This window comes from Leptodactylus fuscus, unplaced genomic scaffold, assembly GCF_031893055.1.
Source record: "Leptodactylus fuscus isolate aLepFus1 unplaced genomic scaffold, aLepFus1.hap2 HAP2_SCAFFOLD_1303, whole genome shotgun sequence".
NCBI classification, from domain to species: domain Eukaryota; kingdom Metazoa; phylum Chordata; class Amphibia; order Anura; family Leptodactylidae; genus Leptodactylus; species Leptodactylus fuscus.
In genome coordinates this window covers 1-15,899 of record NW_027440147.1, presented here as the reverse complement: position 1 = coordinate 15,899, position 15,899 = coordinate 1, and the positions used below count along the sequence as shown (strand labels likewise).

Genomic DNA, 15,899 nt, shown 5'->3' with positions numbered 1-15,899 from the left:
GCCTCTTCTCAAAGTGAAACTGCTCACTGGCTGTGACATACCAGATCCCTTCCGCAGAAGCCACTGATTGGCCTCAGCGGTCACATGTGACAAGAATTTAAGCCGGACTATAACAGTCAGCCCCTGGCTGATTAAAAAGATAAGCTTGTCTATTTTTGCCTGAACAACCCCTTTAAGGACCTTGCTATTGAATCCTAGTATTTCAGATAGTCCAATATAAATGGAGAGTTCCATAAGCTAGTTTTATGCCATGTCCGTTTTGGAGCTTGAATTGCTTGGCATTCTAAATTTGCAGCCACTTTCTGGGTCAGGTAGTCATTTGTCAATTTGACCCATGTCAGAGGCCAAATATACCGAGGCATATGAAACCGCTACATAAACTCAAAAACATTCTTGCTAAATGTAGAACAGATTGACTCCAGCCATCAGTGGAGAAAGTTCTTCTCATGCGTGGCCTTGATGATAGTTTTATAAAAAGATCTTTTTATCTTCTCTTTTATAACCTGCTTTAGTGCAGAAAAGTAAATTTATTTATTTATTATGCTTACTTGTATAGCACCATCATATTCCACAGCGCTTTACAGACATTGACAGTTACTGTCCCATATAGGGCTCACAATCTACATTCCCTCTCAGTATGTCTTTGGTGTGTGGGAGGAAACCAGAGTACCCGGGGGAAACCCACGCAAACATGGGGAGAACATACAAACTCCTTGCAGATGTAAATAGAAGCTTATTTTTAGATCTTTCCATTATTGACAGAGAAATGTACATTTTTCAGGTATGGCATCTTGTGAGGCTGAAGAAGCACTGAACAAATCAATCCACCATGACTTGGAGAAACCAGCTGAGGAACCTGTAAATTCTGATCTGGACACATGTGATCTTCCATATTATGTCTGTGAATTTGTTGAGAAAGAGATTGGAAACGATTTCAAGTCTTTGTGGAAAGTTTCCAGTCTTATTGAGAAAATTGCAGAGGAAAAGAAACATCTGGAGGAGCAGGTAGGGAAAGAGTGTTTCTTGTATTGAAATAAATGGAGTTTCATCAATGCATGGTTTTAATACTTCCTTTAATTTTATCTGTAAAATGTTATGTATTCCGCTGAAATATTTTTAATCGTGCATTTTATCTTTAGGTTTTGACTGTCTCTACCGAAGCTCCGAAACGTATTCAGGCTGCCTTAAGCAATGCTGAAAATACACAGTCTGCTCTCGCTTCTCTGCTGAAAAGAGAGGCCACCGTGAGTGAATCAATATGTAAGCACCTGGAAGAGGCTTCACCATGGATGGATAACTTAGGAGCACTAACAGACCAGATTAATGAAGTTGAAAGACACTTGTCTTACTTAAAGTGGATCTCGCATATTGAGGAACTAAGGTAAACCAGAGGCTATGACATAGATTGCAACCCTGTGTATTAGAAAGTGCAGTGAGATGAGTTAATATTAAGAATTAACTTGGATGGATCATTTTGCTAGACTGGGGCAGATTTACTAATTTTGTCTAACATGGTGCAAACACTGATGATTTTGGCAATCTTGGCTGCCTAGTCAAAAAGCCTTGTTATAAAGTTTAGACATTTTTATCTAATATATCTATCTGCTGACTACTATGCTTTTTACATTCTCTGTATCTATTCTTCCTTGATGATCCAGCGTTCTAAGTTCTGGTTAAACACGTCGGGCCTCTGTATTTAATATGTATTGAGGCAATCCGGACTTTTCTCTCTGCATTATTCTGCCCTTTTCTGGTGGAATCCCAGCATACCCCATTATAGTCTATGGAGTCCACAGGTTTCTGAGAGTAATCGTTTTTTTAAGAGGATTAGGTCCCCAAACGCACATACCAAACAGAAAACCAAATGCAGGTGTGAACCTAGTGTAACCTAAATTATTTATGTTGTATGGCTTTGGTAAACTTGGATGTGCAATATATTTAATGTATATCCTGAATATAAGTTTCACAAGCCATTTAAAAAGTGAAGTATGAAAGTTTAGGTTTGCTGTATTTATAACCGCACGATACATAAAACTAGGCAGAAAATATATACGGTATATATTTTATTTTATGTTTGGACACAGTGAGGTTTTTAATATAGAACAATATTAAAAGTTAAGTTTTCTTATTATATTGGTTTGTTGAATATCTTTGAGACCTATCAGTAATTTCTTATTTTTTACATATATCAAATGCATGTTAAAAAATAAATAAAATGATGTGAATGGAGCTTAAATCTTACCCAACATTTTTAATTACAGGTGCTGCAAATATTTTTATTATAAACCATTTATTTATTTATTTATTGCAGTGACAATATTCAGCAACATCTAATGACTAACAATGTAGCAGAAGCTGCCAGTACTTTGGTTTCTATGACAGAACAGGCTATTAAGCTACAGGATTCATCATGCATGCATCTATTGAAATTCATTACATCTACAGTTCAGTTTTGGCACAAAATACTGAAAGACAAGTTAACAAGGTAAGATATAACAGACTTTTCCCATTAATACAGTATACTACACATCTGTGCACAGACTGCTCCCATTAATGCAGTAGTTGCCCATTTATATTGCCAGCATGTACAAATGTAGCAGATACCAAAGGGTAGGGTGGGGGGGGGGGTGTCACTTCAGATTCCCGTATCTTCAGTTTCAGATCCGTGGTATTGAAAGCTGAGATTTTCAGATTTCAGGTGCTACCACAATTACATTTCTAGCTATAAGAAACTGAAACGGGGGGGGGGTGTTCAAGGCAATGGTGGCGTACAGAAACACTCTCTCAGAGCTCCCGGACCCCAGCAGCATTTTGGCCATTTAACTAGGGGTACATCGCTCACCTACCCCTGGCTCCAGGATGGTCCGTCGACTGGGTCATAAATCCTCCTCCTCAGCCCGTATCGAGCCTCAGCTGGCCAGATTCCTCCTCTCGGCAGCTCCCTCTTCACTGGCGGTACACTGCACCAGCATCCAGTTGCAGCTACCTGTATTTTGGACTGCCTCAGGTTCCGGTCCAAAAAACACTGTGTGAACTTATCCTAAACCAAGCACAAGGTCAATCACTTAAAGTAGTCGGCATTCATTTGGAGAGCCCGTGTTTTTCACAAGGACAGTTGTACGTTGCTTACTCTAGAGTTTGTAACCCCAAAAATCTTTTCATATACAGGTATACACCTGAAGGTAAAACAAGAAACATTGTTACCAAAAAGCCCCACAATAGATAGTTGTATAACTGGAAACCAATTTTACTATTTTGTCTGTGAACTACTTATAGATTACACTGGAGGGAGGGGGAAGGGTTGTACTACTTTGTTAATTGGGTATAAGGGTTTTATATGTTTGTGTAAGGGGCAGAAATTTTAATTTTTGATAAACAAAATAGTTTAAAAAAAAAAAATTGTTGTAATAGTTTATACTACATAATAAATATTGAATATGTAAAATCAATTAAAAAAAGTTGAAATTAAAGAAAAAGTTGTTGTTCACATTAATGTTATGACAAATTAGGAAAATGCCAAAATAATAAAAATTTAAAGTGGGAAAAAAAAAAGATTTACTGTAGCTCTGAGAATGGCAATTTCACTGACACTGAAAATTTAACTTCAGCTAGCATAACCAACAATTTAACATATTTTCAGTGAGTGAAACTGCAGATATTCTACTAGTTTTGTTTATAAATAAAGAATTTAAAAAAAAAAAAAGAACTGAAATATCAGTAGTTAAACACGCAGTTGTGAATTTGAGGCTTGTATGTAGCAGTTGTTGCTGTATATGTAAGTGCTCATTTACATGACAGGACTCCATGGACTTCCAGCCTCATAGACTTTCATGGATTCTATTTGTTTTCACATGGTTTTAATGGTCCATTTGAACAATGTGAGAAAGAATAGAACATACAGGTTCTATTATAGAGGTATTTGAAGTGCAGCCACACTCTCCTCCGCTTTGACAACAGCTACATGTGTACATATGAATGTACTTGGGTATTGCCAGTGTGTACATTAATATATGCTATGTTATTACAGTCATTTCAGTATGTTAATTCCCTAATTTTCATTTTGTTGCAGTGACTTTGAAGAAGTGTTAAGTCAATTACACTGGCCTTTTATTGGTCCTCTTCAGCCACCAACACCAGTTTCTTCATCCTCATCAAGTGTAACAGATGTCTATGCTAGTTTGGAAACGCTCTTCACTCAACTCCTAAAGCTTCAAATTTCGTATCCTTTTTAAAACTCTAGAAATGGTACCCAGCACTGCATGGGTATAAAGTATCAGTCTTTCTGTTTGTGTGGTTATTGGATTTGCTCCATGGTTGCCCAGGAGGCTAATCCATGCCCCAAGTCAACTTCAAAGAACTTTCAAAATGTGAAATTAAATTTTTCGACCTGAGTGGTCTTAATCCTCTATTGTTCTTGGCTTTAGTTTTCAAGATTTCCTAGTGGATCCAAAGGAGCATTGAAGCCAGGAAGATCAACTGGCAGTTGCTACCTCTCTCACTTTAATGTGTATCCCAAAGCCATGGAGAGGATTTGTCTAAATTGGTGTGAAAAGAAAATGAGACCATTGCCCATAGCAACCAATCTGATTTTAGCTGTCATTTGTCCAATCTTTTGAAAATGAAAGTGCTAATATGACTGATTTTTATAGGAAACCGCTCCACTGGGTCTTCCCATGTAGTTTTATGCAGCACAGTGCACTTGGATCCTGGAGACTTCGCCAGACGTAAGCTGATTTCCACTAGTGTAACACAGGCCATGTTTGTGGCCATATTGTGGCCGATGGGAATTTCAGAATCAGCTATATGAAGCTGTTTAACTCTTTCCATAACCTCCATAGTAGTAGGTAGGTGTTACGGAAGAAGCCTAGAACAACCATAGCATCTGACTACCTCAATGTGGCAGAGACATGGGTATTCTGATTTCGGCCATGAAAGGCTGAAATAACAATACCCTTTTAAACATGATAATGCGATTCTTGCTGTTGCATAATTGTAAAGTGTATTTGTTAAATTCTGATGCAATATTTCCTTAAAATGTATCACTAGAGATGAATTAATAAGTAAGCCTAAGCAAATGCCAGAGAAATACTCTCTTCCAGCATCTTCTCCGATCATTCTTCCAATTCAGATTATGTTATCTCCTCTCCAGAAAAGGTTTCGTTATCATTTCACTGGTAACAGACAAACTAATGTTTTAAGCAAGGTAAGGAGTATTTGTTTTCTAGCAGCGCAAGACAATTCCTATATTTCTAATTCTATTTTTGTCATAATAAATATATTGAATGTGACAGTCACAGTAGTGTACAATATAAATGAAATTAATAGAATACCTGCATTGAAAATATGAAAAAATTTAGTGTAGATGCAGTTAACAAGGCTGCAGTTAAATGTACATATGTTGCTATATGTGGGACTTATCCAGTCCCTTCTGATCCTCAGCTTAGGTTATGACTCTCTAAATGATACTCCACAGCTTGTGTGGAAGGGATGTCTATTTATCTATTCATTCCTATTAGTTATAAGTGGATAACTCAAAAGTACAGTCACCAGTAAAAAGTTTTCCTTCACTACAGTTTACATCATTACCTTTCTAACAGGCTAGACTAGAGAATAAAAAAAAAAGAACTGTGGGAGTGCTACTTTAATGAAAACATTTTCCCAAAGATGGTTATTGTGATAAAATATAGAAAGAAGGCATACTCACCCGTTTTATTCATGCTGGACTTTACTTTGTTGCAGCAGTGATGTCCTTCTGTACCATATGACAGCTGCAGGCAGTCTCTGGCCTTTGTAGTATACTGCACAAGACCATTGATTGGCTGCAGTGTATACAGACATGTCGTTGTTGTAGTCAAGTAAATAAAGGCTGGCCTAGAGGTTTGGAGCTACAACATTGGAGCTTCAGGGTATAAAGTGGATATTTATTTTATCATGTTATTGCAATTCTTGGGTTTGGTTTTCCAATTTTTTTACGTCGTTGAGTATAACCACAACATGCACCAAAAAGCTTAACTTAATGTTAAATTATGAAGAGGTGTACGCAATGTTTTGTGTTATTTCTGCCATGCCAAAATATTTAAGTTCTCTTTTTCCTGTTTGTCACCCAGCCTGAGTGGTACCTTACGCAGGTTCTCATGTGGATTGGAAACCACACAAAATTCTTAAATGAGAAGATTCAGCCAATACTGAAGATGGCAGGATCCACTGTGAATGCAAAGGTAACGTATTGAGATTATAGGAATGTTAGCTTACTTTATAACTGAACTATACAAAAAGCTTGTATGTTTTCTCAGTGTAAACAATTAATTGGGAGCCAAGTTGTAGTCAATATACATTAACATACTAAAACAGCTTGCATATTTTGTTATTTTTATTACAAAGGACTACTATATATTTCAATCTGACTAATGTGTAACATCTTCTGAAGGTAAAAATATGTAACCGTATAGACTATACATGTGACCATGCAGTTTATGTTTGTCTTCTCTGCAGATTGAGTTTACTCGAGGACTTGTCATGTTGGTACTGGAAAAGTTGTCTGTTGACATTCCTTGTTTGTTGTACGATGATGTCCTTTTCTGTCACCTTGTGGATGAGGTACTCTTGTTTCAAAGAGAACTTCACACAGCACATGGATATCTAAGCAGCCTGCCAAACTGCATGCACATCCTTTCAGAGGATACCTTCTTTCAACGATGGCTGACAGTGGAGAGAAAACGTAAGAAAATCCAAATAACTTTATCACTACATGCTGACTTTTTACGCAGTGTCATGTATGATCCCATAATGTGAAGTCCCATCACCTGACAGTCACACACCTTTAGTAATCAAGTCTTGCTAAAACATTGGAATTAAAAAAAAAGTTTGTTATAAATTGTACAGATCAGGTAATATTTGTAAAAGATAAAAAGTTATTCATAAAAATATAAGGTAAAAAATTAATCTAGAGGAAAAATCAACATCTGCCTCCTATTGGGGGACTTATTTCAGTCAGAATTTAAAGCTGATTTTGAAGTGCTATCGCCTCAAATTCAGCTCCAAATTCAACTGTGTTGAACATACCGTTAGAAATGAAACTATTACAGTTCAGATAATGTGACCTGCTGGTGCAGGCCCCCCAGATTGACTGACAGGCAGCTTTAGACTGTATAAATGTAAAGCTTATCTAAAAAGAGTTGGACTGATGTTTTGCAGTTCTATGAATATTTCACTTGCATGTGAAAACAAAATAAAACTTTAAAAAACAACTGTATCCAAGCTGCATTCTAATTCTGGTACTGCAGACATTTCAGGGTTATTGTAAAATTTCAGTGACCAATGATGTACTTGACTGACAAAGGCTACGTTCACATCTGCGTTGGAGTCCCCATAGCAGACTCCGCTACGGATTCTGCCTAAAATCGGCGCAGAGAACAGTCCCGGCGGACCCCATTATGGTCTGCAAGTAACCACTTTCTAATAAGCTAAATATGGTCATCTGTAATCCAGTTGATTATATTAGGAGTGCAAATCCTGTCTGAACTTAGAGCAATAAAGAACCTTATGATGCTGCTATGAATTTGTCTCGAGAAAATATAATAATGTCTCTAATTTCCTTTGCCTTTCTAGTGGCTCTAGAGAAGATGGACTCTATGCTGTCATCAGAGGCTGCTTGGTCATCACAATACAAAGACATATCTGATGTTGATGAGATGAAATTTCCAGACTGTGCAGAGACATTTATGACTCTTCTACTTGTTATAACAGGTAGCCTTTTTTTTTTTTTTTTTTCACCAAGCTCTTTTCATTAGTGTTGAGTGAGTAGTATTCGATCGAATACCTTGCTGGCATAGGAATGCGTGTAATCGGCCGAATACTGAGGGGTTAAACGCTTCAAATATTCTATGCGTTTAACCCCTTGGTGTTTAGCCGATTACACGCATTCCTGTGTCGTGGAGGTATTCAGTCGAATACTACTCACTCAACACTACTTTTCAACCTTTAATATCCATTATTTAATGTTATAGATAATTATTAATTAGTTGATTAATCTTTATTCTGCTGCAGTTAATTTTTTTTTGTAGCCCTCACCATTTCTGACCAGTCAGCACATCTATTTTCAGTGTCTGATATGCTAACTAAACTCTTTAAGGAGCAAAGTGGTGTGACTCAGTGTTCTTACACTGTTCTGCTCTGAGTCATACCCCCTTGTCTCCTCCTGCCTGACCTAACGTTATAAAGTCTAACTACAGTATTGGGCATTAGAATGAACTATGCTGAGTGCTCAGGAATGGCGGGGGCCAGAGAGAGAAAAATCAAACTGCTTTGGAATCGGTGAAACAGCATCTATTATACGATGCATAGAACTGCAGTTGGTGGAGATGGTGAAAGGACCACTTTGAGAAGGCGTTAACACTTGCGCTGTTGTCTGCCCGCCGTGATTCTGCTGATATTACAGAAAACAGTTTGGGGGTGGCTTGCATATGGTCAGTTGAAAAACCCATTCATCTCAATGGGTTTTTAAAGCAAACCACCGGTGTCCATATGCAGCCTCTCCACCATGAAACAGCTTTTTTTGCAAAGACACAAAGTCCTGCATGTCAAACACGGGGGGGAAAACATGTGGCTCAGTGGTTAGCAGCTTTGCAACGCTGGAGTCCTGGATTCGAGTCCTGCCAAGGACCACATCTGCAAAGCGTTTGTATGTTCTCCACATGTTTGCGTGGATTTCCTCCCATACTCCAAAGACATACTGATAGGAAAAAATGTACATTGTGATCCCTATATGGAGCTCACAATCTACATTAGAAAAAAAAACTGACTGGATTTGCAAAGTAGTAGTTAAAGAAGACCTTTCATGTCCTCATCCATATGATTGCACTGAATTTCCCGGAATCTGCTCCACAGCTGGAGATATCATTGCCATTAATTTCAGCACCGATATCTCCTTACAGCCTAGCGTCAATAACTGGGCAGAGAAGAATGAGGAAGCCCCTGAATCTGTTTGAAAAATGTAGAGAGAAAAGTCCTTCTTTCAGGCGGAATCCTAGCAGACCCCATTATAGTCTATGCTGATTGCTTTTTAAATGGATTGGGTTTCCATTTTTTTGGTCTCCAAGCAGGTCCGAAGAACAGAAACCCAAGCTCCGATGTGAACCTAGGGAGGTAAAGGGCTTTTTCTAAGAAACAACTTTTTTTATTTATTAAAGTTGAGCAACCATGCAGATAAACCATCTGCTCTGTCACTGAGACATCATTTACTTCCTATTTGCCTTCTTTTCCAAATTCTGTAACCACATAGCTCCAACACATTATCAGCCTACAATGGCCAGTCCTTATTATGGAGCATGTGACTGCTTCACTAGTAAGGCAGGTTCACACCTGTGCCCGAACTTTGTTATGCAGGTTTCCTACCCGAGAAACTGGGCAGGAGACTGAAACCGGCAGGCACTTTTCAAACCCGTTCATTTGAATGGGATTGCAAAGTGTCCAGCTGTGAGCGCTGGTGAGCGTCTTTTGGTCTCCGCGGCGAAAACCTTTTTTTTTTTTTTTTTAATCAGACACGAAGTCTGACATGCAGGACTTTGTGTCCGATTTAAAAAAAAAATGGTGTCGCCGCGGAGAGCACAAAACGCTCACGGGTGCTCACCGGCGGGCAGTGAATGCAGGTTTCCGTCTTCTGCTGGCAGAAAACATAAACCTGCTTAACAGAGTTTGGGCGCAGGTGTGAACCCGTCCTGAAGCTGCATTTCCCTGGTGCACTTTGGTCTGTGTGCTTCTTAACTGCTGCACTGGCCTTTGCTAAATGGAATAAGCTTTTGATGTGCTCTAACTATGCAATGTAAATTTGTTAGTATTACAGTATTATAACTCCAAGTATATGTGAGAATAAGGCATTGTGTGTGCATTATTTTCAATCTACAAGCTCCATCTATACACATTTAGAGCTGAAACACACAAGAGTCTCATTGCTAGGCACATGACACAACAGTGGAATAGAAAAGATTGGATATCTCATAAATACACTGACCAGTAAGAAAATTAACTTTATAACCTACACCATGTACCTTCCTCACAGGCCAAAGAATAAAACTTTTCGTGGGAGTTCTACTTTTAACAAGATATATATTATAAATATAATTTTTACATACACTTTTAATTTAACAATATATTTTGCTATAGACCATTGTGTATATAATAAATAAATAAATATAAAATAAATCTTATCCACTAGTTGGATAGATCCGAATATTACAAAATATCACACACTTTATGTACATTGATGTAATTGCAAACAAGGAATGTCCAAGATGAACTTATAACTGAGAACTTTTTCTGCAGACCGATATAAGAACCTTCCCACAGCAGAAAAGAGACTGAAGTTTCTGGAGCTACAGAAGGATTTAGTTGATGATTTCAGGATCCGGTTAACCCAAGTGATGAAGGAAGAGAGCCGAGCTCTTCTGGGCTTTAAATACTGCGCAATCCTGAATGCTGTCAATTATATTGCAACTGTGCTCGGAGACTGGGCTGACAACATTGTGAGTAAATGCATACAAAAACTGACTATAATATATTCATATATACTATACTATAGTGGCTATGGCTTTATAACATGGAATTTTTAGGACATGAGTTAATGCCTTAAAAAATTATAGGAACTAAGCTGAGTCTTTTGATGTGGCCCCCTGAAAGGTGATTATATACAGAATTTGGGGTTTGGGTAGCTAACTGTGCGTGGGAGAAATCCCGCTGGCTTCATCATAGTATTTCCTACATATCGAATAGCCTATAGGAGGTGGACAGGTATGTATAGAACATGTAGAATCATACTGCAGTAATAGAAATCCAAGCAATGGGAATGTTGTATGATTAAAGAGTAAATGCCGTTTATAATGTTTGCTTATGCACTTGTAGTTATTTTGGACTATGTCTGTTTGCAGTTCTTTTTACAGCTGCAGCAGGCTGCACTGGAGGTTTGCACTGACATCAATTCGAGCAGCAAGCTACAACTTGGACAGCTAGCTTCCATGGAAATCTCCGTCTTTGATGATATGATTAATCTCTTGGAAAGACTTAAAAATGATATGTTATCACGTCAGGTAGAACATGTTTTTCGAGAAGTCAAAGAAGGTGCAAAGATATACAAGAAAGAAAGGTATCTATCTATCTATCTATCTGGAAATGCCATTGGCACAAAAAAGTGTACTAACTTCTCATGTGCCCATTTCAGGTGGCTGTCATTGCCAGCACAGTCAGAACAAGCAGTGATGTCATTATCCAGCTCAGCATGCCCAATGCTACTGACACTCAGGGATCGTCTCCTTCAATTGGAACAACAGCTTTGTCATACTTTATTCAAAAGTGTTTGGCAGATGCTTGCCGAGAAGCTGGATTTATTCATTTATCAAGATGTAAGTATTTATCAAGATAACTGCAGATGACAAGGTACTGTGATAACTGAGTTGCCAGTAATCTTTGCTTAATTGTATTCATCACAGGTCATCTTGGCCAATCATTTCAATGAAGGGGGAGCAGCACAACTGCAGTTTGATATGTCCCGGAATCTCTTTCCTTTGTTTTCACATTACTGCAAAAGGCCAGAGAATTATTTTAAGCAGTGAGTATGAATTTATGCAAGCCAAAATATCTTAATCTATGCAAACCAACAGGAGATAAAACTATATAGAATAAATATTTATAAATATTTCAGTTTGACAAAGAGGGGCACAAAATGCTACCTTTAAACACACGAATTCTAACTAGCATAAAATATAACTTTTATTTTGATCAGCTAAAAATAATATAGCCAGGGCTATTAAAACAAACAAATAACAAACACACCAGCAGGCGTGATTAGGACAACTCCCAATACACTCTTTCAGTATGTGTCCCCACAGACTGCTGGCGCAATTATATTGATTTAAATGAGCATCCAGGGAATAGTAAACTAACTCTCTGGCACGTGCTAGTAAACACCACTTTATAGGTTCAAGAATAAGAGGTTGTTACTCTAGCTGCTGCCGTAGCTGTATAGGATAATCATCCCCCCATTACCCTGCTCTGATATCTTGCATAGAGCCCTGGAGCCTATTGACACTCATGCACACTTACACACATGCCACCCTATGTAAGCTAGGTGCGGCTTTTTTACAGATTAAGTGTGCATACCAAATGCTGGTCTTAGTAATTTACTGACATTTATGCTCTTTCACTATGTCCCTGCCTGTTCAAAATAAACTACAGGTATCCAGGTTTAAGATGCGCATAATAAAATCTCTCAACGCGTTTCAAAGTTAAACTTATCATCAGGAGAGGATGTAAATCAAAAAAATAATAAAGATGTAGTTGCGGTTAAAACCGCATTTCCCGGTCCCTGATGGTGGGAGCCGGTACGGAGTGTCTGACGCTGACTGCTGCAGCGCTGGGGTTTAAATAGAGCCCAGACTGCTTCTAAGGATACGCCCCCTCGACATCATTCGGGTCTCCGCCAATCAGATTGCAGAGTCTCCGTGCGGAGGATAGCTCCTCCTTCTGTGGGCGTATGTTTGCCTCCGAAGCGTCCAAAATAATCAAGTACTGTGCGTAACGACTAACATCCATTATGATACGAGACAATTTATCAACTGCCGGACGGCAGGAGTGATCTACTGTGTCTGTGTCCGTGTCCACTCAACTATGTCGGAAAGACCCGACGTGAGTTCAAAAAGAGAGTGTTGGAACATATTGGTTATATCAACAGGAAAGAGGATAAAACTTTATCGAACCACGTGTGGCAGTATCATGGTGGCAACCCTGAAACTTTGAAGTTTCAGGGTATTGAACATGTACCCGAACCCACAAGGGGAGGTGACTGGGATCGCCTTTTGTTACAACACGAGGCGAGGTGGATCTTTAAATTCCAATGTGTAAGACCAAAAGGTCTTAACGATCAAATTTCCTTTGCCCCATTTATTTGAGACTAAATAGACAGTAGGGCTGGATATACTCCACTAATTTTGATATCTTCTCTAACCTATAAAAACCCAGGAAATAGGAACAATGAGGGAAAGGCATGTCTTGAGGCACTTGTCCCTCTTAGTACACTATGGTAAGGATAGGGTTAACTCCATATTAAGTCCTTTCACTATAGCTCCTCTTAGTACACTATGGTAGGGATAGGGTTAACTCCATATTAAGTCCTTTCACTATAGCTCCTCTCAGTACACTATGGTAGGGATAGGGTTAACTCCATATTAAGTCCTTTTACCGTAGCAGTAATCTTGTAAATGATTAGATTAAACATTTTTTATTTTTTATTCGCATCGATAGTGTACTGAAGTGATGATGGGACTGATTCTCAGAAATGTCCCCCTATCATGGTTCCTTTTGAACTTCCGCTAAATGAATATGTATGCTAGGCGGGTATTTTTACCCGTCAATAAACGCAGGGTATTGCCCACTTTTCAGACCTATCTATATGCTACACGATCTTTTTCACCTGCCAATAAATGCAGGGAGTTGTGTGTTTGCGTATTAATGGCAATAAAGAGTTTTGGTGTGGAGCGATTCATTCCCAATATCTGTCAGATATGATATATACCTACCTTCGGGTTCCTCTTCCATAGACAGTAACAGCGCTGTTTATTTTGGACGCTTCGGAGGCAAACATACGCCCACAGAAGGAGGAGCTATCCTCCGCACGGAGACTCTGCAATCTGATTGGCGGAGACCCGAATGAAGTCGAGGGGGCGTATCCTTAGAAGCAGTCTGGGCTCTATTTAAACCCCAGCGCTGCAGCAGTCAGCGTCAGACACTCCGTACCGGCTCCCACCATCAGGGACCGGGAAATGCGGTTTTAACCGCAACTACATCTTTATTATTTTTTTGATTTACATCCTCTCCTGATGATAAGTTTAACTTTGAAACGCGTTGAGAGATTTTATTATGCGCATCTTAAACCTGGATACCTGTAGTTTATTTTGAACAGGCAGGGACATAGTGAAAGAGCATAAATGTCAGTAAATTACTAAGACCAGCATTTGGTATGCACACTTAATCTGTAAAAAAGCCGCACCTAGCTTACATAGGGTGGCATGTGTGTAAGTGTGCATGAGTGTCAATAGGCTCCAGGGCTCTATGCAAGATATCAGAGCAGGGTAATGGGGGGATGATTATCCTATACAGCTACGGCAGCAGCTAGAGTAACAACCTCTTATTCTTGAACCTATAAAGTGGTGTTTACTAGCATGTGCCAGAGAGTTAGTTTACTATTCCCTGGATGCTCATTTAAATCAATATAATTGCGCCAGCAGTCTGTGGGGACACATACTGAAAGAGTGTATTGGGAGTTGTCCTAATCACGCCTGCTGGTGTGTTTGTTATTTGTTTGTTTTAATAGCCCTGGCTATATTATTTTTAGCTGATCAAAATAAAAGTTATATTTTATGCTAGTTAGAATTCGTGTGTTTAAAGGTAGCATTTTGTGCCCCTCTTTGTCAAATAGAATTTAGCTAGTATCCCCTTAGTTGGGATAGGAGGCAGTCTAACAAGAACCAGATAATATCTGTTTATCATGTCTAGTTTTCTATCAGAGAATTTTGAAACCGATAAATGGTTAGAGGAAGCCAAAAGTGTGTTTTCCGAAAAGGAGTACGTTGGTAGTGAACTCCCCACATCCATGAAAGACACCTTTAAATTACTCACTAAGGCTTATAGAGATTACGTGAATTCATGGTGGGAGTTACAGGGCTTGAAAAACTACCTACAACATAAGATAGTCCCTAGGGGACTGAGAAATGGGATACTGCCTGCGAAAAGGATTAGATCACAACAACTAATGCAAAAGTGGGAAAAAGAGGTCACTGAATCTTCCCTAAGACTGATAGCGCTTTTAGTTGAGGAAGAGCAAGATAACCTTCAGAAGTTGTCATTAAACTTGAAGGAAGTGATTACTAAAGCTAAAACTTTCTCAGCAGAAGTAGATTTTAGTAAGAAAGAAAAAGATTTGCAATCTAATATAGAGAGATATACCAGTCAGATAAAATCAAGGAAATATTTTCAATTCCAGAGAGATTTGCTCGAGTTTAAAGAAAATAGAGCTTATGTGGGTTTAAATACCCGAAACCAAAGTGATATTTCTTCTAGCGAATTTGAAACATCAGATACTGAACGTAACCAACGTCCTCCCGGTGCTAGGAGCAGAAATAAGGGAAGATTCAGCAGGAACCAGTATCGTTCTAATAGTCCAGCCACTAGGACCTCTAGAAACCCACAGCAGAACAGTGAACAGGGGGGTTTTTTATCAAGGGGTCCCCCGATCACACAGTATTTTTTACGGGGTCGGGGAGAACCAAATCCACCTCAGAAATAATAAAGAGCAATCCCCTTTGTGAAACACTAAATAGAACTAACGAAATGCAGGTGGTTAATCTTTCAAGCCATGAATTAACATCAGAGGAACATAATGTACTCAAAAAAGGCCTGTCATTTGTGCCAACAGTGCAATTTGATTTATTTTCATGGGTAAAGGACATTTCATTATTCACACGAAAGCTAAAATGGATGAAATACATGAACGCAATTAATAAGAAAAAATGTGAGGAGTTGGGGATAGACACCCTGAGGATTTTGAAAATCTTAAACTGTTGGAAGAACTATGGAGGGAGGGGGAGGGCATAGAGGAGACTAAGTCACTCACAAGCCTCCAACCAAAGAGTACTAGCGCACCCCCCGGTCTTTGAAAATAGCTCCATTGAAATCTTTGAACAGTTGGTGATCAGGGACCTGACTAGGGTAGAAACATCTGACCTAATGAAAGGCAACAACCTGACACGTACAGAAATGATGGCTCTAAAGGATCTATCAAATAACGATAAAATTGTTATTAAACCGTCAGATAAAGGCGGGAACGTTATATTGATGGATAGAGATACATACGA

At 38.8% G+C, this 15,899-nt stretch overlaps 1 protein-coding gene across 1 annotated transcript; it reads left to right on the top strand.

Moving 5' to 3' along the window:
* Positions 1-767: 767 nt before the first annotated feature.
* On the top strand, positions 768-15,242 carry LOC142187019 (RAD50-interacting protein 1-like; the record flags this gene model as incomplete). Its single annotated transcript, XM_075261428.1, has 13 exons — positions 768-1,005; positions 1,140-1,381; positions 2,312-2,485; positions 4,070-4,219; positions 5,047-5,203; positions 6,108-6,218; positions 6,493-6,718; positions 7,609-7,746; positions 10,321-10,520; positions 10,923-11,137; positions 11,213-11,393; positions 11,481-11,599; positions 14,542-15,242. Coding segments are annotated over exons 1-13 (2,836 nt in total), but the record flags the coding sequence as incomplete, so codon positions are not given.
* Between the last annotated feature and the right edge of the window lie 657 nt (positions 15,243-15,899).